General features: G+C 59.7%; 1 protein-coding gene and 1 long non-coding RNA gene across 6 annotated transcripts in view; one reads left to right on the plus strand and one right to left on the minus strand.

Moving 5' to 3' along the window:
* The window catches only part of BAIAP2 (BAR/IMD domain containing adaptor protein 2), a 63,860-nt gene extending 45,374 nt beyond the window's left edge, over nucleotides 1-18,486 (minus strand). For all 5 annotated transcript variants that reach the window (XM_042256767.1, XM_042256772.1, XM_042256770.2 and 2 more), the window contains exons 1-3: nucleotides 18,328-18,486; nucleotides 3,921-3,996; nucleotides 2,323-2,409 (exon numbers count right to left, since the gene is read on the minus strand). In XM_042256767.1, coding sequence (XP_042112701.1) covers nucleotides 2,323-2,409; nucleotides 3,921-3,996; nucleotides 18,328-18,381 — 217 coding nt within the window. In that variant the 5' untranslated portion in view covers nucleotides 18,382-18,486. The remainder of the gene's footprint in view (nucleotides 1-2,322; nucleotides 2,410-3,920; nucleotides 3,997-18,327) is intronic.
* A 404-nt stretch (nucleotides 18,487-18,890) lies between these two features.
* On the plus strand, nucleotides 18,891-23,179 carry LOC121820699 (uncharacterized). Its single transcript, XR_006061389.2, has 2 exons — nucleotides 18,891-19,136; nucleotides 19,831-23,179. It is a non-coding gene; the product is annotated as an uncharacterized LOC121820699 (long non-coding RNA).
* Nucleotides 23,180-25,320: the final 2,141 nt, after the last annotated feature.

Raw genomic sequence — 25,320 nt, forward strand, 5'->3', positions numbered from 1 at the left:
TGGGGAACCGGGGACCCTCCAAGTGCTGGCCTCTGGGGTGAGGGGGGAGCAGTCTTTTGGGACAAGGGTCTGCACTGACACTGGGGAGATGGTGTCAGAAGTGAGCTGAGCTGTGGGACCCCCGGCTGGGGTCCTCAGACACTGGAGGGCTCGCTGGTGCTGGAAAACCCACATCTGGTGTTAGAACTGTCGTGAGAGGAGGAAACAGGGTCTCCCCTTGGCTGGCGCCTCCCTGGACACACACGGTGGGAACTCCCATTTGGTGATGGACCCCACACACCACAAGCCCCTGGAGAGAGTTAAAAAAAAACCCACAGGTAAACCAGAAGTTCCTGGATTCAGGCCGGAGCCCAGACAACAGAGTGGTGGGAGGAGGGACGGCCCTCCCGCAGCACCCAGTGTGGCCCGCGCCCCCTCCACGAGCAGATCTCATGGCAGGAGACTGCCATCCGCTCACCGGGCCTGCTGTAACCACCCCCAAGGACTCTGGGAAATTCGAGAATCTCATACAGATTCGCACATGTTCACCCTTACTATGGGGCCAGGTGGGACTTGATCTCCCCGCGGCAGCCCCTCTCCTTCCGCACGTGTGTGTGACCACAGGGAGAAGATACATGTCTCCCCCCGGCCGCCACAATCAACCATGATAAGAAAAGTGCCCCTCTCACAGACAGGAGTCATGTACAAACACACAGGCTCACACACAACACCCGAACTTCCTCTGAGGAGCCACAGCTGGGAGGCCCAGGAACACCAGGCAGGGCCCACAAGTGGCCTCTGAGCTCAGAGCCGGCTGGTTTACAGGCATGACTGGTCACCAGGGAGTTCAGGCCTCCATCCACCCAAACAGCCAACACATCACCAGCCAGGCCCATCCTGCAGGCCTGCCCACCAGCGGTACTCTGGCCTGACGTCCAGGGCAGGTCGGCTCAGCGTCCTCAAGAGGCCACGAGAGCCCCTCTAGAGCTGCAGAGGCCTTCCCCGCTGGCTCAATCGGCAAAGCATCCGCCTGCAACGCAGGAGACCCCTGTGTGATCCCTGGGTCAGGAAGATCCTCTGGAGAAGAAAATGGCAACCCACTTCAGTATTCTTGCTTGGAGAATCCCAGGAACAGAAGAGCCTGGCAGGCTATACAGTTCATGGGGTCTTGAGAGTCGAACACGACTTATCAACTAAACCACCACCACCTAGAGCTACAGAGCTGGAGACCAGCCAGCTCTGTGGACACTGAAGAAAGGCCCACATCCATGTGAGCAGAGCCCAGCCTCTGTGAGGAGAGGGGCCCTGGTCACTCATTCTGCCTGCCCTCGTCTCCACAGTCACCAGCCCCTGCTCCCAGCCCAGGAAGGTCCTGTAGTTGCTTTGGTTTTTACACTGGCCTCAGGAAGCCCAGATGCTGCTGTTGCTCTGCCAGGGTGGCAGTCAACACACACAGCACACCTGCCAGGCCTGCCAGGGACGGCGCTGACTCAGGGCTGGGCCAGCAGGGCCAGCTAGGCCACCGTGTCCTCAGACAAGGGAGTGGCAGAGGGCACCACAAAACCCTGTGGTGGGCCGGCCCGGCTTTCAAGGCAGGATGGTGTGAGAAGGTGGGCTGCTGGAGAGAGTGGGCGGGCTCTGCTGAAGACCACGCAGTGGGCGAGACACAGGCACCTCTGGGAGCCAGAATGAATGGGCACGCAGAGAGACCAGACGCCCTCCCACCTGCCGAGAACCTGGGGTGGCGCCGAGGAGCCCACAGCTCTTTACGTTCCATACCATGTGCCTCGATGATAAAAGAAATGCGAGCTGCTGTTGGAAATGTGTCAAACAGAAAAAGCGGAAAGAAAAGAATCCCACCCAGAAACTCTACCTGTTAAGCTTCTGGGGTCTCCATCATGAGATAAGCATGCTCCCAGGTCATTTTTACAAAATCTGGTCATACCATGCCACGGGTTTGTATCTTTTCTTGCTCATTTTTATACCAGAAACATTTCCCCACACCATCAAAGGCCATCATCTCAGTCCACCTTTCCACATGGCTCCCCTATGCCAGCCAATTCAAGTTTTGCCACAAACACCTATAAACGTGGATCTGCCTGTCTCCTCGCCCCCAAACCACGCTTCTAAGGGGCCTGGAGCTGCTGGTGCACCCTACGCAGCCCACAGCCCTCACTAGCTCCGAGGGCAAGAATCTGGCAGTTTTGGAAGTCTTTTCTTACTGGACAGGGAAGACATGATCCCAAATGAAAGAAGGACCAGGCACAAGGCAGGGTCCCCGATCTGCCTGGGGACATCTGACTTCAGGACCTTTGGGGTCTCTGCCACGGTTCAGTGTCTTACCGAGTTCTTTGGAGCCCTGGCTCTCGCTGGCCAGCTCGCCCATCTTCACCAGGGCGTCAAAATAGCCTTTGGCAGCATACGTCACACCTGAGAGAGGAGAGGAAGGGGTGGTTACTTCCCTCACGAGGAAATCACCACCTGCAGCACCTACTCAGCTGCCCTGCCCGCCTGCCATGCAGCCGCCTCCCCTGTGCCCAGCAGGCTCCAGCCGAGGCAGGACCTCCGCCCGTCTCTTGTTGATGGTCTCTTGTCCCAACGCTGAGAGCACCTTCTCTAAGGACACTGTGTACTGCTCAGGTCCAGAGCTAATCCAGTCAAATTACAGGGTGCCGCCCTGCCCACGAGGCCTGGTGCCCCTGACGAGACGAGCACCAACCTCCAGCTGGAGACCTGCGAAGTTGGTTCGACAGGAAGGCCCCCCCACAGCCAGCCTGGGCTGAGGACTCTGACAACGTCCTCCGTCTGAGAGTTGAGCCTTGCAAGTGGGAGTGAGTCACACACTCAAATCAGGCTAAAGGCAGCATGGCTAGGGGTGGGGGGTGGGGCCTCACACACCACTTCCCACGGTGACTTCTGCTCAAACCAGAGGCAGACCTGACTTTGCGGGGGATTTGGACGGCAAGCTCCAGGCCAGCTGACTTCCTGGGACTAAGCCCAGGGGCCACTGCCTGGGGCAGAGCTTCCTTCAGGAACACAGAGACCCTTCAAAACCTTGGGTGTGCCCACAAACCCCTTCATCGGAGGAGCATCCCCACACCGCCCTTCAAGGAGGATGAGGGCACCTCCAGAGTGGGGCTGTGGGGAGCATCCACCATTACTAGTTTCTAATCCGCTTTCTCCAGAACCTGGTTAGGGGCTTGTAACTGGGCTCTCGATCAAGTTTCATTTCGGTAGTTTTCAATTAAGTGCACGCAGTCTGCTCTGCAGCTCGGGAGCTCGTATGGGCCCCGTGGCCCAGGGGCTGGAGGGCCCGCTGCTGAACAGGGTGGGCTCCTTGGAAAAGACAACAGGAAAGCCTAGCAGGTCCTGGCCTAGCCTTGGGGAGGCCGAGGGCCGTTGAGGGGCTCCATCCTTTGGGGAGGTCCAGGAAAACAGGGACTGGAGGACACCTTCAGACCTCCTCCCACCCTAGTCCACGCAGAACTCATGGGGGGGGTCCCCCGGTGAGGATGGATCGGCCTGGAAGGAGGCATGTGCCTCACATCCGAGCAGCCCGGGCGTGTGAGCAGGAGCCCCCAGGTGGGCCGTGATGGGTTCTCCCAAGGCCATCGACCTGTGCGGCTGAGAGTAAAGCGACGTCACTCTGAGAGAAAGCCCACGGCGTGAGACATGTCCTTGGTTGTTCCTTTCAGAAAATGAACTGCTATCAGCCTGAAACATGCTGGCTGACCTGCCCACTTTCAGAGTTGGCCCCATGTCCACGTTGTGCACAGAACATCACAGGCCGCCCACGGTGCAGCACCTAGGGCCGGACACCCTCGCTCAGCCACATCGGGCTTCTGGAAACATCTTCGTCCCTCCCTCATCAGGGCCCGTGAAGGAGTCTACCTGCTCCGGCACCCTCATTCCCACCCACAGGCCAGGGACCCCAGCCTCACCTGCCAGTGCCTTCTCGTAGTTCTTGCCCATGGCGATGAAGTTCCGCAGGCTGGGGTTGAACTGCTCCATAATGGTCTGGAAGAGAGAAGAGAACAGCCTTAGGGGCAAGGCACCTGGCTGCTTGGAGGCCTGAACGGTGAGGGAAAAATCCTGCAGGCATCACACATGGGTCAAGCCCACGAAGCCACAGCTGGGCTTCAGGTCCAAACCACAGCTCGGTCCCTGTTGAATGTCCTCTGGCAAGTGACGTTCCAGAGCCTCAGTACCAACACCTGTATAATGGGGGAAAGGCCAGAACCTGCTCCATGGGGGCCTGGCAGATCAAACAAGTGAGCATGCGCAGGATGCGAGCGGCCGCGCCCGGCATATAGCTAGCGCTCAGACACGCTGCGCTGAGGAGCCATTACCCCGTCTGGCAGGGCTGAGTCAGTGAGGAAGGGCCCCCAGCAGGCCACACACAAAAGGCTCATCGCCGCCTGGAGCCCCCTCCCACCACGATCTTCACTCAACACATCAATTACCAAACATCAGCTCTGATTAGAGCAACGCGCAGCCTGATTGCAAACACCGCACGATGAATAAGCCAGCAGCTCTGGATCCGCGCGCCCGATGGACTCAAGTCTTGGTGCCAACAGCACCAGTTCTTAGACTGAAGAAATCAGATTTTCACTGCGAAGGCCAAATAAATGTTTTAATTACGAGGCATAAAAACAGGCGCACACAAACAACAGCCAAATGTGAGCTCCACTGGGTAACGTGCCCTGACGGTCGGGTGCCAGACCCAGCCGGTGAGAACACCGCAAGGGACTTCTAAGGAAAACCCCGTCTCAGCCACATCCCACATCTCCGGGTCAGTTATCATGATGTGCGTCTGATCTTTCCTGAGGGTAAGAGACAAACGCCGCCAGGGAGGGGAAGTCGCCTGGCCCTGTGGGCAGACCATGGAGGCCCAGATGCTTCTGCATGAACATGGGCAGTGCCAGCCCCTGCCCACCTGGCACATGGGCAGTCCCAGCCCCGCTCTCCTCCATGCTCCTGGCCCTCAGTCAGTGGGACCAACACAGATTCCAAGAAGGGCTGTGGGATCACACCGACATGTGCCCCAGTTCACAGGGCAGGCGCACCTCCCTTTCTGGACATGGCAAAGCGGGGGGCACCTGCCCTGTGCTGCACCAGGGCTGAGGCACATGGGGGACGCAGCAGTGACCCCACAGGATAGAGTACTGGGAGGGGAGACAGGCCCACGCCACACACTGGGGAGGATCCCATGCCCAGAGAACAGGAGAGAAGGACTGGGCTCAGCCCGGAGGGGACACCGGGGAGACAAGCATGTTGTCGAGAGAGGAGGGCTTCAGGCAGGAGCGTGAAAGGCCCTGAGGCCAGGGCCTGCTGGTGTGAGGCACAGCATGGTGGGAGCCGGGGAAAGGGTGGTGGGAGGGAAGAACAAGCGGAGTGGTGCAGTAATGGCCAAGGCCCCACCTCACAGCCCGTGGTGGGAACGCCTCTTTCCCTAAGCAGGATGGGAAACCAAGGGTCTGTCCGAGCATTTCAGAAGGAAATGTACCCCCTGGCTGCTCCAAGAAGACCAGATCATAGCCAAGACTACTCAGACGCAGGCGGCCCCTCCGAACTGCTCAGAAACCTAAGAGGTGACGGTTCAGTGGAAAGTTGGCCCTATCACAACGAGGGACGGAGCTCAGTGGTCTGGAGACCACTCTGGGGGAGAACCTGAGTCTAGATTCATCCAACCCAAGGAGGGCCTGGGAGTCAGGACAGGGTGTCAGGTAACAGGCAGTGGACGAGGGACTGGTGTCCAGGAAGGCTGCAGAGGGGCCCCAGGTTAGACTGCCTGCCGAGGGTGCACGCACAGGCTGGCTGAGCCCTCCGCCTCGCTGCTCAACGCCACCCAAGCCTGTGTTGGGGCAGAGAATGCTGGCGGGTGCGTGTGTTTGCTTGTTCAAAAGAAATGGACCTGAAGCAGAGTACAGACCTAGAGAGGGTAGCTTCTGACCCCGATTCTGTGTTCCAGACACGCACACGAGTGTGCATGTGTGTGTGCAGTTTCAGTGTAAGATGTGTGTCTCACTGCAGTGACAGGCACGGGGCTGGGGGCCTGTGAGAGCCAACCCGGGGCGCAGAGCTCTAGGACCACCCCCAGGGCAGAAGAGGAGGCTCCGCAGCTCCCACCCGGAGCCCCACGCGTCCTGAGTGACGGCAGCAAACAGCCTGCGGCCGCCCAGGCCAACAGAGGGGCCACCGCGGCAGCCGCCCACACCCGCAGTGACACACGGGCAGAGCGGCCAGGTTTCGCTTCCTCAGCGCAGCAGCTGAGCTCATGCACGGGGAATGTGGATGCGAGGGGGCAGGGCAGGAGGGGCGCTGCGGTGCCAGCCAGGCCACCTGGGCAGGGCACTGCCTGGTCACACGGGTGCTGCTGACTCGCCTGCCTCAGGCAGGGGCAGAGACGTGAACGCTGTGGGGCTGGGGAAGCAGGAGGCCCTCCTGCCCTGGCCGGAGAACTGTCCTTCCTTCTAGCTCCTCACAGACACTGCCCTGGTGGGAGAGCAGGCTCCCAGCTGCCTCCAGGTCACTGAGTGCTCAGAACTGGGACCACCAGACACAGGTCAGGTCCAAGACCACCTTGTCTGGAGGGACCCTGGAGGCCTGAGAAGGGCCTGGCCCCTCTGGTGGGGCTCCTCCCCGTGGGGACTTTCCTTTGAGAGGGGGCCCTCTCAGAGCCCGAGCCCAAGGCTGTCCCAGGGCTCAGGCAGATGCACTTGGACCCAGGAGGCCATGCTATCCCCAGGCCCATGACAGGCCCAAACCCACCCTCAGAGACCTGCAGTGGGGCCCTGGCACCCCCACTGCAAGTGAGCGCTCCCCTAACTAGGGGCCTGTGCAGCCCCTCCACACATCACAGGGCCCCGGAGGGGCAAGTCAGAGGCCGACAGAGGCCCGGTGAGCAGGCCAGGGGGGCCCAGGGGCTCTGCTACCTGTTACTTTCTCAGAAGTGAGGGAACTACGGCGTCGTTCTGTGGGACTTCACTGGATGGACAGAGGGAGTTGAGATTCAAACCCACAGCACGTGCCGGGGCTGGAGAAGGGAGCTCGCTTCCTTACTGATGCCAAAGGGCATGTGCAACAGAAGTCCAGCCCAGGAGGGCGGCCTCCTCGCACACACCTCTCTGTACCACGAGGCCAACCTCACGCCTGCTGTGGAACTTGGGGGAGCTCAGGAGAGGCCTTGTACCGAGACCAGTTTCCTGCAGCCAGGATGGAGACCCAACGACATGAGCAATGACCAGCGCCTTCTGCAAACTCACGCCTGTGTTGTGCAAGTGAAACCAAATCCCTTCAAGTGTGGCACTGTGGCACAAGGTCCAGCACTGTGGCACACAGCGACCCCTGCCCCGGGCTGAGCGCCACGCTCAGAACCAGCATCTTCTTTCACTTAACCTCCCCGGCTGGCTCAGGATCTATGAGGGGCCGGCGGGGAGCAGGGATTGCCACCCCCACTGCACACACGCTCCAGAAGGGTCAGGGGGAAGAGGGGGGTCCCTGCCAGAGACACTTGCGAGCTTGGCGCAGTTCCTGGTGGCCCTCTTGCGAAGATGTCACACAGTCCATGTCCCTGCCACCCTGCAGTCCCAGGAATCCAGACCTTAAGGCAATCTCCAAGGCGGGGTCAGCCCTGCCCCACCCGGGGCCCCCAGCCCTGCCGGGCATCAGTGGGAGGAGCCAGGCCCGGCTGCATGGGCAGCGCTGGCAGGTCCCCAGCAGCCTTCCTGCCCGGCTGGCTCCTGGGCATCCCAGCGCCTGTGCAGTGACGCCCATTTTGGCTGACTCGGGTCACAGGTCTGCCCGGCCAGTGAGGACACAGGGCAGGAGGACAGCCCTGTCTCCACCCTGGGGTCACGAGGAGTGAGGGAGCCCTGCCAAGGGACTGTGCTCCGGCTCTGCCTAGGGCACCCTGCTTGTCATCCTGGGGATCCTGTTTATCCCTCAGCTCTGGCTCCTGGCGACAAACTCCTCCAGAACTTTCTTGGCAGGACTGCCACAAACAAAGAGCAAAGCTTCTCTGCCGACACAGGGAAGTGACGTGCCTCCCGTTTCCCCTCCGGTTCTCGTGCAGTCTAGGAAGACGGGCCCGGGGGTCTGCCTGCGCCCTGTGCGCATGCATGGGTGTCTGCTTGTGTGCCACGGCCAAGCCAGGCTGCACCTTCCCTACACACTCAACCTTTGGAAGGACAGACTCAGGGGACGAGACCACACTGGACTCCACCTATGGCCTGGGGAGAGGTGGCCTTACACCCTTATCACCCTGAGTCCTCAATGGACTGGTGATGGGCACTGCTATCCATTTTACAGACGACAGAAGGAGGTTCAGGGAGACTAAGAGCCAGTATTCTGGGTCCTGGTAGAGCCAATCCCGGCTTCAGTGCAGGCTGGCCACACAACCAGCTGTCCCACTCTCCATATGAGCCTTACTGTTCTCTGGACAGGTCACCATGGCAGGCAGGATAGAACCAGGTGCCACCTGGCAACTCAGCCTGCGCTGGGCTCCCTTAGGACCACGTTCTAGCAACGTAAAGGCAGAGGCTGATGCCAGGACACCTGGTGCCTCATCCACTCTCCCTGAGGGGCCTTGCTGCCTCACTGATGACCACTGGACCCTCACATCCCACCTCTGGCACAGGCACAACAGGCGCTAGCTTTGGGGCCAACAACCCACACCCAGTGGGGCGCCACCATCCACGCTCTGCTGGGGGAAGCTGGCGGCATTCCTCAAAGGAAGCTGTCCTTGCCTGAGGCTGCTGCCCTCTTCAAGGAACACTGACTGCGTGAGGCTCTGGGCAGAGGGCCCGGCTCACACTGAAGGAGGGGTGGGGTGAGAGGGGCATGAAGGATCACCCCCGAGACAGAGAGTCCAGCATCTCGGGGCAGCGCTGTGACTCCCGCCTCTGCTCCGATAACTGGGACCTCTGTCCTGCGGACCTTCCTCAAAGGAAGGAAGCCAAATGGGGAAGTTCCGAGAGTGCTGGGAGGGTTTCCTGGAGGAGGCGGGTCTTCAGCTAGAGTTCTCTTGGCTCCAGCCAGAGAGAAGAGAACAACAGGTTTGCACTTGAGAAACGAGCGGACGCGGCTGCTTCCACTTCCACCTGAAACGGCCTGAGGGCTGAGGACGGAGAGTCAAAGCTGGCAGTGGCTGCAGAAAGGCCGCAAAGGAACAAGAACGCACCGAACAGCGCTCCACAGCGGCCGGTTTCACTGTAACGGTATCAGGCTCCCCTCTCCCACGCCCCACAGACAAGAGCCCCCACCCGACATGCGCATTCTCAGCCCAGCAACCTCCAGCGGGGACACGGGCCAGGGTCCCACCAGGGCAGGGAGCGGCCAAGCTCGCCACAGCCTCCCCAGGAGGGCACATGCGAGAGGACCCGGCCTTAGGAACTAAGGCACCTGGGCTGCCCAGTAGCAAAATGGAGGTTCTCAGCCTCCGTCAGCTTCTGGGGAGGTCACCAGCATTAGAAAAAAGTGACAACTTGTGTCTTGGGCATGGAGCCCAGAGTGACACCGGGGAACACAGTGGCCTCCCATAAGGAGGGACCAAGCAGCAGGTATCCCTTCCCGTTGCCCCTGTGGGCCCTGCGCCTCGGGCTAGGTGACACCAGGAGAAAGACAAACAGGCCAATTCTCCTGGTCCGAGTCCGAGGGTGGGGGAACGGCATGGGCCACGCAAGGTGAGGAAGGAGCTGCCAAGCTCCAGGGCCCCCCAAGTCCCCGGCTCCCTGCAGGGACCAGGCGCCATCACTGGCTCCTGGGGCTGAGGACGCCCAGCTCTCACCCCAGCTCTCTCTTGGGACCGGGATCCTCAGATGCCTCCAGCCTGACCCCTCCTGGAACAGGTCCCGGGGGCAGGAAGTAAGTGGGCTCAGGATGGGGAAGGGGTCCAGGGAGCACTGACTGGGGGCTGTCCCACTGGGAGAGCCACCCCCACAGGAACTAGACAAATCCATTAGACCAGGAGTCGCAGAGCAGGGTCCAAACACAGGCCCCTCCAGCCCAGCCACCTCCTTCCTATCCAGAGGCACCTCTGGCAGGTCCTGACTTTGGTGGGGCAGGGCCCTGTAGGCCCCAGACATCTTTCAGCATCCAGGCCCAGCCATACCTGCCCCAACTGCTTGGCCTGGCCCCAGGGCACATGCCTTCCACTCTTTCTGTCCCAGGTCAGTGCTAAGCTGGAGCCCAGGCTCCCCTAATAACTTTCATGGCAAAGCCAGCGTGCTCCTGAGAAAGTCCTAACGGTGTCAAGAACTGAGAGCTGCCATCTGACTGAGTAACACGGAAAACCTTCAGGGGCTGGAAACACAGCTCCCTGTGATTCAGACAGTAGCACCTAGGCCGACTCCTAGGCACCAGCCTGCTGCACCTTGGGGTGGCGGCCCCACGACTGCCTGGTGTCAGGGACTGAATTCCCCCACTAAAGATTCATGTGCTAGGCCTAACCTCATCATCTCATTGTAAAGATGCCCTCCAAAGACAATCACCAGAGACAATGCAGGTAAAAATGAGGTCATGGGGGATGGACCCCAATTGCACAGAACTGGGCCTTCTAAGGAAAGATCAGGACACAGACACACAGAGGGACGACCACGTGAGAAACACAGGCGGAAGTCCGCCTCCACAGGCCCAGGAGAGGGGTTACGGGAAGAACCACCCTGCCCATACGTGGATCCCAGCCTCCAGGCTTCAGATGAGACACACCTGTCTGTTGTCCAAGCACACGTGGTGCTTTGTTTGGCAACCCGAGCAGACCCAATGGCTGGACCAATCCCCGCTTGCCCTGTGAAGACCTAGCCACAGCTCTCTTATTGTTTGGTTACTGCTTGACTGGTTAGACCATTCCAGGGCTGCTGACCTGTCCTTGTCCCTGGGAAGGCTCTGATCTGAGTTTCAAAAGGCTGGGCTCCTTGCTGGACGAGGAACCTCAATGAGCAAGGAAGGACACAGCCCCAGACACTCTGAAGCTGTTCTCTTGCTTCCTGCCTCCCTCCATTGGGTGGAATGAGCCAGCCCAGAACGCTGTCGTGCTGGTGGGAACACAGGCCTCTCGGCACCCGGGAACTCAGACGGCAACAACAGAGGCCTCACCTGGGCCTCCCTGCCCTCACCACGGACTACCTGCTCCTCCAAGAACTTTCCATCCTGAAAGCCTAATGCTTCCTGTGGCCAGGAAGGGTTCTCCACTCCAGCTAATTGTGAAAGAGAAAACGGTGGCACAGAAGCTGAAGATCCTCACCTGAAGCCCACAGGACTCCTAACTGGAAAAACAAAACAAGTTTGAAGCCACAGGGCAGACCTGGCTCCAGCTTGGGCTCAGTTGAGCACCCGGGCTGGGCTGGGACACGCCGCTTCACATCTCTGAGGCTCCCCCACCCACGGGGATGGCCAGGACCCCTCGTGAAGCAGTGTAGAGATAAACAAGGTCACACACACCACTCCCAGCATGGTACCTGGACAGAGTGACCCACTGAAGGCTGTTCACACGATCATTCAGAATTACCACCCCAGGTGGCCACGGCACCTCCCCCAGCAGAGCCAGAATGAGAGGAGCGCGTGAGACCGTCTGGGCCCCGGCAGCCAACCTCAGTTTTCTGCCTGGTGGGATCTGTGCAAGAAGCCTGCAACCAGGCCTCCTGCCTGGACTGGACTGCGGCCCCTGGCTGCCTCCCGGCTGTGACCAGCAAGGTCCTGGAGCCCCAAGCGCAGGGCTGGCCATGGCCTGAGCGCCATCAGTCCCCTGGAGTGCAAACGACATGACTTCCGTGGGAGGGGCAGGAAGGAAGAAACGGAGGTGTGGACCACAGATCACTTCTGCCAGGCTGTCCTCCAGGTCAGAGGGGGCTCCGCTGGCCCCAGAGTGGCTCAGAGGAGCAGTGGGTGTACAGAGCCCCTGGTTCCCTCCACCTGGGCCACATCAGTGACACTTCGGCCTTCACTACACCCCCTTCTTTGAACAGCCCCGCTGGAAACAGCAAAGGCCACTCTGGCTCAGCAGGTAAGCTCTGCCCACGCTTGGCTCCTGGAGACACAAACGCCCTGCTGGACGAAGTCTAGCTCCCAGGGGTGGGGGCATGCCCTCTCTCCTACCAAGCTCCCACCCCCATTCTGATGTCAAGATGTCGACTTCTTTCACAGCACAGACACCTGTGAAATCCTAGCAAGTTCCACAACCCGTTATGTGTGTGTCATCACTCACACAGGCCCACCTGATGGCTGTCCCTAGCTTGGCTGAGCGGGGACATTACGTCCACACACCACTCAGCGACTAAGAAGGAACGGAGATCCTGGCTATCATGGGGGAAACTTCTCCGATCAAGGAACGAAAGTGGCAGCAATGAAAGTGGCGGAACAAGAGTCTGAGGGCTCGGAAGGAACCTCCCCCACCCCGCCATGACCAACACCTGGACGGCCAGAGGTGGGGCCCAGGGGATGCTCTGACCCCAACGACTGTGAGCTGAACCAAAGCTCCTTAGAGTCAGACTCTGAACCCGAAGAGGTTTTAGGAAAATCTTGCCAATTTATTTCATGTACATTTGACATATAGCTTTTAAAACACCTGTCCAAATAATTTTAAAAGGACTGTTTTCATAACTAGAAAACCAATTTCCCAAGCAAGAAAAAGGCACTCTGTTCCAACTGGCAGCCCCAACTCCTCGTGGTCCAACCTCTCCCAGCGCCTCACAACTCAGGGTACTTGTCATAGAGGCCACATGGCCCTCTCACACACACCCCGAGGGTTTGCAGGAGACCCTTTGGCTGCTCACCTAACAGCCCAGGGCGTCAGGACAGGCTCTACCAGACCCTGGAGCCACAAGGGAGGCCTGGAGAGATCCAGGCCCATCCTGGTCACTGTGCATGCCCCGCCAGTGAGGCTGTCTATGCACGGTCAGAGCCAGGGGGAGAAGAGGCAGGAGGCCCCGAATGTCCCGCAGGCGTGGAAGACCAGACATGACTTCCAAGGAGACTTCCAAGCCTCCTGCGATGAAACTTGGGAGGAGAGGCCAGAGGCAGCTGGAGGTGCCAACCCGAGACCCCGCTGCCCTGGGCAGCAGAAAGGGGTCCTGTTGACACCCACTGGACACTGAGTCACAGATGGAGATCCCCTGCCTGCCCCCAAGGTGCGCAAAGCCACCTCCGAGAGACAGGACGCCCTGGCTCTCACATGCCCTGGCTTCACATCACCAGCCGTCCCTTGGGCCCCCAGGACACGGCAGCAGCAGGTGCTTCTGGCTAACACCCTGGCCTACCTGCAGGCCCTGAAAAGGAATATGAGCTTGCCACTGCCTCCAGAACCTCCAGGGGTCCTGGGCTACTGCCTGTGGAGCACACAGCTGAGAGACCAGACCCACGACTGAGATGGTCACAGCGATGCACACACGGGGGCCCCAGAACCAGAAATGAGGCTCAGCCACTGCCAAGCACTGACACACGTCAGCCATTCTTCCAGGTGGGGGGGGGGGGCACAGTCAGGAGCCACGTGGGTCCTAAGTCACCACACCTGGTTGCTCGATAGCATGTCAGGTGGGGACAGGATTTTCCCCAGTAAGAGAGGCCTGGGCACCAACCTCCGCCCAGGCCTGCCTGCTGCTGGAGCCCCTGGGTGCAGACCCTCGGGCGCCCCTCCCCTTGTGTTATTTCACAGCTGTGCAGTGCCATCAGGACCAGGATGAATCAGAGCGGGGGCGGGGGGAGGACAGGGGAGGCAGGTGCGGGCACGGTCCATGCCTGCCTGTAATTACCAAGGCCGCAGGCTGCAGACAGTAGCGGAGTGCTGACAGCCCCACTGGGCACCTGGCGCAGGGTGTCCGGTGGGCATAGGCCTGCACCGTAATGAGGACAGCCTCCCCACCCCAAGGCTCAAGAGAAACCACCTGGGCACAGTGGCCATACAGGGCCCTGGTGTGGTGCACGTAAGGGCTGAGAAAAGAGAATGGCAGGCAGGCAACCAGCCGGTGGCCCAGGACACCCCCACGAGATCGCTGCTCAGGCGTGGCTGCCCTTGGAAAGCAACACCCGTCACAGAAGCTATGCAAGAATGAGGGGGGACCACTGAGCGACAAGGGCAGCCCCATCTGCCAACCCTCCATCCTATGAAGGGCTCCCCTGAGCAGGACCTACTTCTGCAAACTGGGGGTGGGGAGTGCCAGGTGGGCCTTGGTCTCCCTGCCAGCCTGCCTTCCTGCTCAGGAGGGGACAGGGTCCTCTGCTCAGTGGCCAGTGCCCCCCTGAAAGGCCCCTGAATCTGGGCAGCCCAGCCAGCACCACCTGTGCTGGGGAGGGAGGGAGGGAGACAGAAGGACCTCTAGGCCCTCAGTGAGCTTCAGGAACCTAAAACCAGGTGGCGACAAGCACACACGCGGCTCCCACTGATGCCCCGAGAGCCCTGGGCCAGCACCCGGAGCCTCAAGTGCACGTGGTCTGTCCCATGAACCAAGGAGCCTCCCCAACAAAAGACACATTCTCTAGGCGAGACCAGTGGGGATGGCAGGGCAGGCAAAGCACTCCTGGCCTGCAAGGAACTCTGCAGCGCCACCACGCCCTGGGGCCCCCTCCCTTATGGCCATTAGCAAGCACCAGCAAGGCCCAGCAGCAAGGGTCCTGTGCTGAGGGGCCCACAACCTCAGGACCATGACCTGGGCACAAACAGCTGCTGAAGCCAGTGGCCCAGAATCAATGCAACAGAGAAAGCACCCTTCGCTGCCCGGGCTACTCCACGGGAGACGGCGATGCACTGCTGCTGCCGCACAGATGGTGGGGAGTGGGCTGCACGCTCCATGAAGGACGGCTCACAGTCTACTTGGACAGCAAGCCCCACGTCTTACTGGAAGATGCTACCCCAACAGGGCACCCTGAGGTGCCTCTACGGCAACACGAAGTCCCACATGCATGCACACACATGTGCACACATACTCACTTGGACACAGAATACTTGTGAATACACAAACACGTACATGCATGGGCTTGAAGTCACACCTGTCTGCACGGACAACATACGCACGCATGTTCCTGTGCACGTAAGCACACACAGAGTCTCAGGTCTGCTGCCAGCAGGCGTTTCTGCTGCTAAGGAAGAGCCTGTCAGAGCATCCACTTCACCACCCTCAACCGCGAGCCCGTGGAGCCCTGTCCATGCTGGGTGCCAGGCTCCTGACAGTGGCCAAGAGTTCCATGTGACTGCTGAGCAGTGGAAGAGGTTCTGGGGTAGGCAGTAGAGAACTTGGGGCCTCCTGATTTCCCCTGCTCCTCTAAACACCTGGAGGAGGGTGACAGGCAAGGCCTGGCCAGCAGTGGGCTCTCACCTACACAGGTGGGCTCCCTTCTGCCAGCGCTGATACCCACCGCCTTGCACCAGCAGTGGAAACCTGACGGGACTCTGGTTGCAGGAACCTACTGGCCACAGCTGTCTTCACAGGACAGATGCAATGAGCTTCCCCACAACGGCCGGAGAGTGAGGACCACCAGACAGCGTCTGGTGACACAAGCCTAAGGCCCACGACACCATGAACAGCCATGCCTGAGGCCTCCCTAGGGACTTTCTTCGCTGAAGCCTGTGTCCATCTTCCCACGTCCTCAGGATAGGATGGAGGCCTGTGGGGCTCTTCCTCCACAAGGTGCCAGAGCACCTCCAAGGTCACCAGGTTGCCTGGAGCCAGGGCTTCTCGTGAGACACAGGACCATGAAAAAGACCACCAACCTGAGAGTCACTCCCTGGAGCTGAAGACTTAAGATTAATTGCTAAAGAAAGTCCTCTTGCTGCAGCACGTGGGGACATCTGGAGGCCTCTCCCAAGAGAGATGCAATTTGGGCTTAATTCTCAGAGGCAGATCCCCACCCTGCAATTCTGTCCCTCGTCCCAGGCAATCACCTAGGGCTGCCTGTAGTCCCATCACGAGGGGCCCCGCCCAGGCTCTACCCTAGGAAGCCCCCAAAGGGCTTCAGTCCCTGTTCCTTGGCCCAGGTTCCAAGGGTAAACTCTCAGTGAATGTCATTTCCTGCCCCTTCATCTTCCATCAAATTCCCCGACAACAAAGCTCCCACGGGAAGTGGGCCACGGGGAAAGAGAGATTAAATCCTGAGATTCGGATTCTTCCAGGGAGGAGAAGCAAAACTGGACATTTTATTCTTGCGTCTGTAATCAGCAAGGCCAAGGCCGGGTGTCCCCACTCTTCCCTTCTCTGCCAAGGCAAACACCACTCAGAACTGCAGCTGATATGACAGGGGCCAAAGCAAACAGCTGAGCTGTAGCTTGGGGTGACGCCGAGCAGGGCCACATCCCTGCCACTCTCCCACAAGTCACCAAACCAGGCACAGAGTTAGCAGTGTCCCCAGATAGGGTGCAGGACCAGCCAGACTGGCCGGGGTCTCCACACAGCAGCTTTGGCTGTGTCCTGAGCATGCCTTGAGTTGGCTGGATTCTGCCCAGCCAGTGTGCCAAACTTACCCAACCTGTCCTGGCTCTGCTGTGGAACCCGAGCTCCCCAGTGACGAGCCACAAATCATACGGGAGCCGTACCACAGCCGCAGAGTGGCAGGGGAGCACCACCCACAAGCCCTCCTGTCCACTGGCCCCGCGGCCTCAACCGGCCAGGAGAATGTAAGACACCCAGCGCTGTGGACGCCCACTTCCCGATGTGTCTAACCTGAAAGTCCCTGGTCTCGGCCACACCTTCCAGTGGGAGCTCAGTCATCAGCTGACCAGTGAGCACAGAACGCAGACTAGCTTGCTGAACGTGTGCCCCAAACCCCCAAACACTCAGATCCTAATAGTTTTCTGCCAACAGATTTCACTCCAGACCTGCAAACACATCTTTGCTTCCTCCAGGAGCTGCTCCGCTGGAACAGCATGCCTGACTGCTCTAAGAGTTTTATTAAGACCGACCATGGGGTTCCCCAGAGCAAAGCCACGCCACGCACTCCCTCTTAATTCTGGCCATTAAAGTTCCTGTCTCATGGTTTTGGAGCAAAAGCAGGGAAAAGAGGGGGAAAAAGACCAAGACTGGCACTTCTCTTCCACCCTCTGCAATAATGAGCAAGTGGAAATGAAACTAATGACTAATAATTTAATAAATCTCCCTCCCTGACAACCATTTACAGAGCAACACGACCAAAAAGCGTATGCCACTGACTCAAGTGATACAAACATAAAAACACCAGAGGCTGTTCCTTTTACGTGCTGCTTCCTCGTCAGTCTTCACTCCTGTTTACCAGCAGCTCCAACATGGCTTCAGAGCTGACTTAGTCCACCCTGACCCGGCCTCCAGATTCTTCCAGGTGACCTAGCTGCAACTTTAAAAACCTTTATTAGCAGCTGGGATTGACTGCGGCCGTGCTGGACTCCAGCTGAAAGCTAAGGGCCCATCAGAGGCCTCCCTCCGCGCGCAAAGAGGGCTTGGCAGGCCGCTGGCTAAGGAGGCACAGCGTAGTTGTTTAACACAATTAGAAACTGTTGCTCTGCCAGCGCGCTGCAATCCCACTCCGCCGCCATGAACCAGCCGCCGCCTAAATATCAACTCGAAACCCCTCGGCCCCCCGCGTAACCCCCAGACACAGTTTTGAAACAGAGCCTGGCTTTGTACGAAGCCCGCGTGGACCGCCCAGGGCACGACTCTCCCGTGAGGAAATGCTGCCGGGAACAGCCCTGAGCCTCCGGAGCCTGGCTCTGTGCTGGTGGGGGTGGGGGTCCAAACCGAGAAAATGGATGCTAAGAAACGGAAACTCGGGTGTCTGCCAACGTGCACACCGGCGCAAAACCGGCCCCGGGCGGGGGCGGCGAGGGTCCGGCGGGTTGCCGGCGCTCCGACACACACGCCCGCGTTCCGCACCGGGGGCTGAGAGCCGACTCCTCACACATCAGAAGCAGAGGCGGGCGCGCCAGCCTCCCACACAATTAGTCTTCTCCCTCCGCGGTTACATAAGATGACGGATTATCTGTCTACCCATCGAACCTGCCCGCGCGCGACCTCCCACCCGGCCACATCCACCGAGAAGGAGTTGTGGAAAGGGAAAGCCTGTTGAGAAAAAAGTGCCCCAGGCTTGCGTAACCGTGCCCGGCGGGGCCACCGCGGGGCGCAGGGCGACGGACAGCCGTGGCCCCAGACCCCGCAGACCTCGGACTCCGCAGTCCGCACCCCTACTCAACTCGGGTCCGAAGGCTCCGGCCCCCGCGCACGCGGAAGACGCACGGAAGGGCGCGCGGGGGCAGCGAGAAGCTGTTGGGGCAAGCGGACCCGAGCCAACCTCTGCCGGGCCGGCGCTGGGTCCCCGCGGCAGCGCCGGTTAGACCCCCGAGGGCCCAGGGACGGCCCGGGGAGGGCGCGAGGGCGCGTGTGGCACGTAGCTCACCTTGTAGACATTTTCCGTGAGCCGGTGCATCTCCTCCGAGCGAGACAGTGACATGGTGCTGGTCCGGCTGCACCACTGACCAAACGAGGGGCGCAAGTAGCGGCGACTGCGGAAGCGACAGGAAACCCGACAAACAGCGCACGGAACCTGACCAGGAGCGCGGCGCCCCGCCGGCAGCCTCCTTTATAGTCGACCAGGCCCCGCCCCCTAGAGGCCCCGCCTCCCGTGCGCCCGCCCCCGCCGCACCCGGCTCACCACCCCCGGCCTCCCGCCCCCGCCCAGCCGCTGCTGCTAGGCAACCGACAGGCCCCGCCCCCCGCGCCGTCTTTCCCATTGGTGAATTCCGTAGACGGGGAAGGGGGCGGGGACAAGGGCGGGGTTTGTGGGCCGGCAGCAAGGAGCGATTGGTCCATGGCGCCGTCGATCGCGGGGGAGGAGGCGGAGGCGCGGCGCGGGCTGGGGCCCTGGGAACAGCCTGGGGGGCCGGGGCGACAGCAGTGCTGGGGGCAGGGAGGCGGGGGCGGGGTGGCGCAGGAAGAAGGGAGCAGAAACCGGGTGGGGGCGGAACGCCGGCCGCGAACGCGCGTGGGGGAGGCACTCCGCAAAGTGGCGAGTCAGGGTGGCCGGGTCCTGGGCGCCGCTCCCCCGAAAGCGGTCGGGATCAGGGTCCGCACTGGGCAACGGAGGTCCCTGAACGCTCGGACACTTCCTGGGGAAGGGGGAGGGGGCAAGGGTACGGACTTGGTGAAGGAGGGTGAGAGGCTGGCGTGCTGTCCCAAGGGTCCAGCCTCTACCGGGCACTTTCGGAGGTAAGTCTGGTGGGTGGCTGCGACCCTTGGGCCGGCTCTTCCGGGGAGGAAGGACGCTGAAACGGGTCTCAGGGGAGGGAGGACCCTGGGGAAGACCCTAGAGAGGGGTGGACCAGGGGAAAAGACCCTGGGAGGGGTGCATCGTGAGCGGGGCGGTGGCGGGGGGGGGGGCCCTTGGGGCTGGCATTCTAGGGAGGACAGAGCCCTGGGTTGCAGAGAAGGACTCTGCGGAGAGGGGTTTTGGGGGTGCAGATTCTGGAAGGGGTGGAGGAGGGATGGGGAAAGGATCCTGTGGTGAGGATTGAGGGGCGCTCAGAGAAAGAGGACCCTCGTGATGGTGGCAGAAGATCTTCCTTGAGGGGTAGTTTCCCTGGGGAGAGGAGACTCAGGGAAGGGGAGGGGCAGGGAAGAGGGAGGTGGGGTTGGGGGTAGGGAGGTGGGGAGAGGGAAAACCTGGGGGAGGGTGAACCTTCCTGGATGGAAGAGATGGGATCGGAGATGTCTGATTTTTGAAAGCAATTCCTGGGAGGTTCTGCTGAGGAAGTGGACCAAGTTGGCACAGAGGGTTCCTGGTACAATTCCTTTGGGGAAATATTTACATAAATTAGACTAACATAGAGAAATTATTTGCTTTACCTTGTAAAACACCAGATCTAAGTGTTTCTCTTTAATTAAACCTGACACTCTCCACCAGCACCACCAGCATCCCATCCCTGGACAGTCATCCCTTCAAGAGCAGGTGCCCAAGAGACAGAACCCCCAAGATGGCTGGAGGACTCCAGAAGACAGCAGGGGCTGAGACAGGTTTTTTTCCATGGGGTCATTAACCGGAATCAACTACGCTCTGCTTCACATGGATTCAAAGAAAATGGAAGGGATATTCAGGAAGCATTTGCCTTCCCTCCTAACCTCAGAGCCTTCGTTCACAGAGATACTTCTTGGTTTAATTTCCTTTCAACACCAGCGCCAGTTTCTTCCTTTTTATTGCTTTCAGTGTTTTAAGGTAGATTTCAGTGTAGTATGTAATTTCTGGGATTCTTTTGGTTGCAAGTAACAGAAAGCCAGCTCAAACTGGCTCCAACAATGAGGGTGTTGTTGACTCACGTGTCAGAAGTCAGGCCTGTCTTCCTCCCCCAGCTCCCTTTCCTCCAGGCCAGCTAGAGGCAGCTTCCATCCTTCCCACCCCAAGACTGATGTGCATTGACCTGTATGAGGTCACAGGCCCATGAGGAGCCAGGTGGGTACAGAGCAAGAGCTGTTGCTCATCCAAAGGGCCCAGAGTGGCCAGGACGAGGAGAATGGTGGGGGGAGGCTGGCCGGTGAAGACAGGGTCTCAGTGCTCTGGGAGGGGAATTAGCCTGGGGAGAATTCTCTGGGCTGTCTGCTCCCATCAGTCACGAGACAGCAGAGGAAGGAGAGGGGCGTTCCAGAAAAGCTTCCATGGCCCCGAGCCCCACCCTACCCCACCCCCTAGAAGATCCTAGTCTTGATCGCCCTCCTTCTGCCCAACTGGATGCTCGCGTTTGGTGGCAGCTGAGACAGGAGGGCTAATCGCCTCACTTTGGGCCTGCACACTCCAGCTGACATCTGGGCAGGAGATGAACAGCTGAGAGGGAAGCCATCATTCAGAAGAGCATTCACTGAGCACCTGGGGCAAGTGAAAATAAGCATATCCAGCCAAATGGCATTGAGAATGTGGGGCCGATGGCAGATGCAGGGCAGGACTGGAAAGGGGCTTACACCTGGTCCTGGAGAATTGCAGTGAGAAAGTCTGCCCCCTGCTGGGCAGCTTCCTTTCCCCCGCCCATCCTCCAACCACCAGTCTACTGGGGTGCCTGGGCCTGCATGCTGACCCCTTCAGCAGCGAGGAGGTCTGAGCCACAGGCCAGGAGCCCACCAGTGATCCCTGAGGCCTTTCTTACTTAGGTGGGAGCCCTTTCAGACGGCAGCAGTGTCTGAGCGGGGCTGAGCAGTGCCCAGGGCTAGGGGTGGGCTGGGTGCTGAGGTGGTCCCCGTGCCACTCCTGGGAGTCAGAGGGGCCCGCTTAGGGTCAGAGCCACCTCTCTTCAAGACCAGCAAGTCATTGCCATGATGGAGAGGCTCTGCTTGTCTCACTGGCCCTGCAAGGACTAGCGGCAGGGCCAGCACCCCAAGCCCCCTGCCCTCGCCCAGACCAGGGGGTTGTTCTCCCTGCACTATTTAGGGGGGGGTAGTGGGCAGTGGCTTTCTATAGATGAGCAGCTCATCACGAGTCCCTGAGAAAGCAGATGGGCTGGAATCTGCCCACTGCTGGTCTCCCTGTCACTTCTGCCTGCCTGTCCTCACCTCTATGGGCCAAGCAACCAGAGAAGTGTGTAGCCATGGCGACCTGCAGCACCCCACCTCTGAACCTGAAGTCCCCCCATCCCCGGCACCGGTGATGGGGCCTCGCGCACATTGGGTGCCGAGCCAGGGTCAGCGGCAAGACTCTGACCACGTGGTGCTGCCGACACTGACCCTGGGTCAGCTGACCCCAGCACGGGTGGCCCAGGAGAAAAAGGCTGGAAGCAGGGAGAATCAAAGTGCATCTCTTCATCAGCTTATTTTTAGTCGCGTTATGTAAGTGGCTTCATCTCAACGTCACGTAGGGAGGGGGGGTCTCAGATTTAATTACAGGATGACAGCCTCTGCTTTTCAAGCAAGCTGTTCTCCTGGCAAGGCAGACACAAGGATCTGTGATTTTTTGCTAAACAGAAGGAGCCCTTTCTGAGGTGACCGCAAAACTTTCAGGGTTTTCACCACCATCTCTCTCTCTCTGACCAGCCCAACCGGGTTTCTGCGGAGCTTGGCCTAAGGGGGTGGCAGTGTGTCTCAGATCACAGGGAAATTTCGTGCCTGTCAAGGGAGCTGTTTCTCCACCACCCTCTCCTGGCAGCCTCCCCGTCTCTCTAAGAGAAGGATCCACCCAATCAGAACTCCTCTTCCTTTTCTCCTTCCTGGATTAGAGCACTTGTAATCGGCAACCAGAAAGTTCCAGAGCAGGAGAGAGAGGAGGCGTGGACACTGTCGCGTCTTCCCATCCTCTCTGGCCCTTTCTGCCTCCCCCCTCTATGCCAGGGCTCTATGACGGGGCAGGGCTACCAGGCCGGACTGTCCAAATTGTGTCCAGAGGACTGGTTTCTTGGTCCTCAGCCCACATTCTTCACACTGTCAGCGTTGTCAGCAAGAAGGCGTAGGGGTGCCTGGAGCCGGAAGCTCCGGGCGGGTGTGGTGGGGGAGGCCTGTGTCCTGCCAGCAGGAAGTTCACCTCAGCGGCCTCCAGCACACCATGGCCTAGTACGGCTGCGGCAGGGCCACGTCGCCTGCCACGGGGTGAAGCTTGGTGTCTACCTGGGACTGGTAAGGGCGTGGGCACAGACTTGGGAAGCCCCGTGATGGCCTTGGGAGCCTGGGCAGTAGGTTCCGCATGGGCAGGCTACCTGGGCAGGGTGTCGGAGGAGCTGAGGTGTAGATGGCAGAAGAAGCCTGGCACCAAGAACCATGCCTGGCACGTGGCAAGTGGTCAGTGTGTCTTAGAGATCGCCATCATCAGTGGTCAGAAGGGACCTTCCAGAGAGCACTCAAGCGCCCATGGGTGCTGCCCCCTCTAGTGGTGCTGCCGGAGATACCCAGCCTTGGTGTGGGCTGCGAGGCGACTTCCAGGAAACACGGGTGCCAGGAGCCACTGCCGAGCACACTGCAGCCAGGTGAGCCAGGCCATGTCTTCAGGGTGAGCCATGGGACTAGACACGGCCTTGATGTGCTGGGAAAGGCGGCACTCCTCCCCAGACCCGTCATCCCAGGCTTATCAGGAGAAATGTCACCAATCTCAGCAGAGGGACAGTCTGCAGACCCCCATCCAGCACGCTGCCCAAACCGGGGAAGTCTGAGCCCTTCGGGGCCAAGAGGAGCCCAAGAAGATGTGATGACCAAATGTCATCTGGGATCCGGGTTGGGTGCTGGAGCAGCAAGAAGACACCAGATGAAAGCTAAGAAAACCTTAATAAAGTCCAGACTCTAGTGAACGACAGTGAGTCCACGTTGGTCTGTTAACTGTAGCAAACACATCACAGCGACAAGAGATGTTAACAGGGCGGGGCGGGGGGATCTCTTAGGTGTGGGCTACCTTTGCAGTAACTGTGTAAATCTAAACAGTCCTAACATGTAAAGTTTACTCATGGGGGGCACCCATGGCCTTGGCACAAGCCTCCATTTGGCCTTCGGGTCTGAAGGAGGGGCCTGGACCTCAGCCCGGAATCCAGTGTCTGTGGGTTCAGTGGGCAGAGCAGTGGCCCTGTCCCCACAGAGTGCCCCAGGTCCACTCTGCCACCTGCTGCATGACGCCCGTGCAGGAGGCTTGGCCTGGGGTTGGGGAGGGGGGCAGCGCGTGGGCCTGGCTGATGGCCAATCTCCTGCCTCCTCCCTCCTCCCCAGACTTTTACTGAGATTTGCTCTTCCCTCAAAACCCGCCCCCCCTTGACCTGAACGTGGCTCAGAGGCTTTCGTCTCTCCGACCAAAATGTTGGCTGCAGACAGCACAGGCTTTACTCTGCCTCCAGGGATGGGTGACATTGCTCTTTCTGCCCTCGGAGGGACCTCTGAGCCGGGCCTTGCCTGGGAGGAGACGCCTGGTGCACAAGGGTCCTCTCCCCTCTCCGAGGAGGTGGTGAAGTGGTTCAGGTGCAGGTGGCCTCCCATGTCCTTCCTAGTTCAGCTTTAACCCTCTTATCGAGGCAGCGTAAAAAGTTCCCAGAGCTTCCTTACTGGCCAGGTCGGGAGGGGCCCGCAGGGGCCTCCACTGAGGGGCCCGGGGAGGTGCTGCCCTGTCCCCGCCTGGGTGGGGAGAGGTTCCCCAGCAACGGGCCCTCTTACATAATCCAGCGCATCGGCGTGACTCCAGGTGCCCGTGGGAGGCAGCGTGGGGGTGAGCGCAGGGGCGAGGACGAGTCTCAGAGTTTCACTCGGTGTTTCTCCCCCTCTTATTACATTTCAGCGTCATCCTGCGTCTGCCAGCTCGGTCACCCACTTGCTCGTTAGAATATATTAACTGACAACGTGGATTTAAATAACTCGGGCAGAGCCCCCAGACCTGGGCCTCCCGCACCGGCCCAGGTGAGGCAGGAGGGCTGGGGCGGAGGCAGGATGCCGGGGCGAGCGGCCTGCTTGGGCCTCGGGTCCAGAGCTGATGGGGCGGACTGGGAAGGGCAGCCCAAGCTCAGGGGCAGGGTCGGGTGGGCAGGGAGGAGCTAAAGGCAGGCAGCAGGGGACCCCTCCCCCCAGTCTCAGGCACACTCACCATCTTCTGTGCAAACCCAGCTTGTGACAGAATTCTCTGAGCAGGGGGACTGGAAGCTAAGGAAGTCAACGATGGCCCTCATGCAAGCCCCCTTGGTCAAAAGAACACAGTGTATTAGGCGAGGAGGCCAGAGGTGAGTGACCTAAGGGCTGAGCACCCAGCCGGGCCGCCCCAGGCATACTGGCTCTTGGTGGCCACTCAACTTCATGGGAAAGATGAGGCAAGAGGCTGGCTTCACCCTCAATATCATTATTTCATTTCCCTCTGAAACGCAGTCTTTGTTTTCTTATCCCTTGTAAGTGATCTCAAAGGTAAGTTCGGAGTGGAGAGGAGAAAGTCTGTTGTCTGGAACGTGAACTTAGAGGACATTCTGAAAAACAAGGCTGGACGTGTCCTCGCGGGTTCTTCCTGGAGGGAGGGTGGCCCTGGGCCTGCGGTGTCGGCTCCCGGCGCTGCCAGCGAAGCCCAGACACCGCCTCGCGTGCGCAGATGGCTTCCCTGCCCAGGCGGCTGCTTCTAATTTCAGCTGCTGGAGGCTCCGCGCGCTCTCTCTCTCTTTTTTTAAATCCCATGTTTATTTAAAGCCAGATTTTAAAATGTTGTCTTCAGCCCTGAAACCTGACTTTTTCTTCTTGCTGCAGATCCTAAAACCGCACTTAGGGTCCCACAGCTCCCAGAGGAGGAGCTCTGTGGCCGACTTGGGTGGGTCTGTGGGTCAGCCGGTCAGTGGGACAGAGCCCCCCTCCCCGCTGTCCAGCACTGTGGCATTTGGACAACTGGCAGATGTTTTCCTATCAGGGCAGTCTCATGTGGTGTCGACACAGCCAAAACATGGGCACCTCTCCGCCCCTGGACGTCCTGGGTTCTCAA

Source organism: Ovis aries, chromosome 11 (assembly GCF_016772045.2).
Source record: "Ovis aries strain OAR_USU_Benz2616 breed Rambouillet chromosome 11, ARS-UI_Ramb_v3.0, whole genome shotgun sequence".
NCBI lineage: Eukaryota > Metazoa > Chordata > Mammalia > Artiodactyla > Bovidae > Ovis > Ovis aries.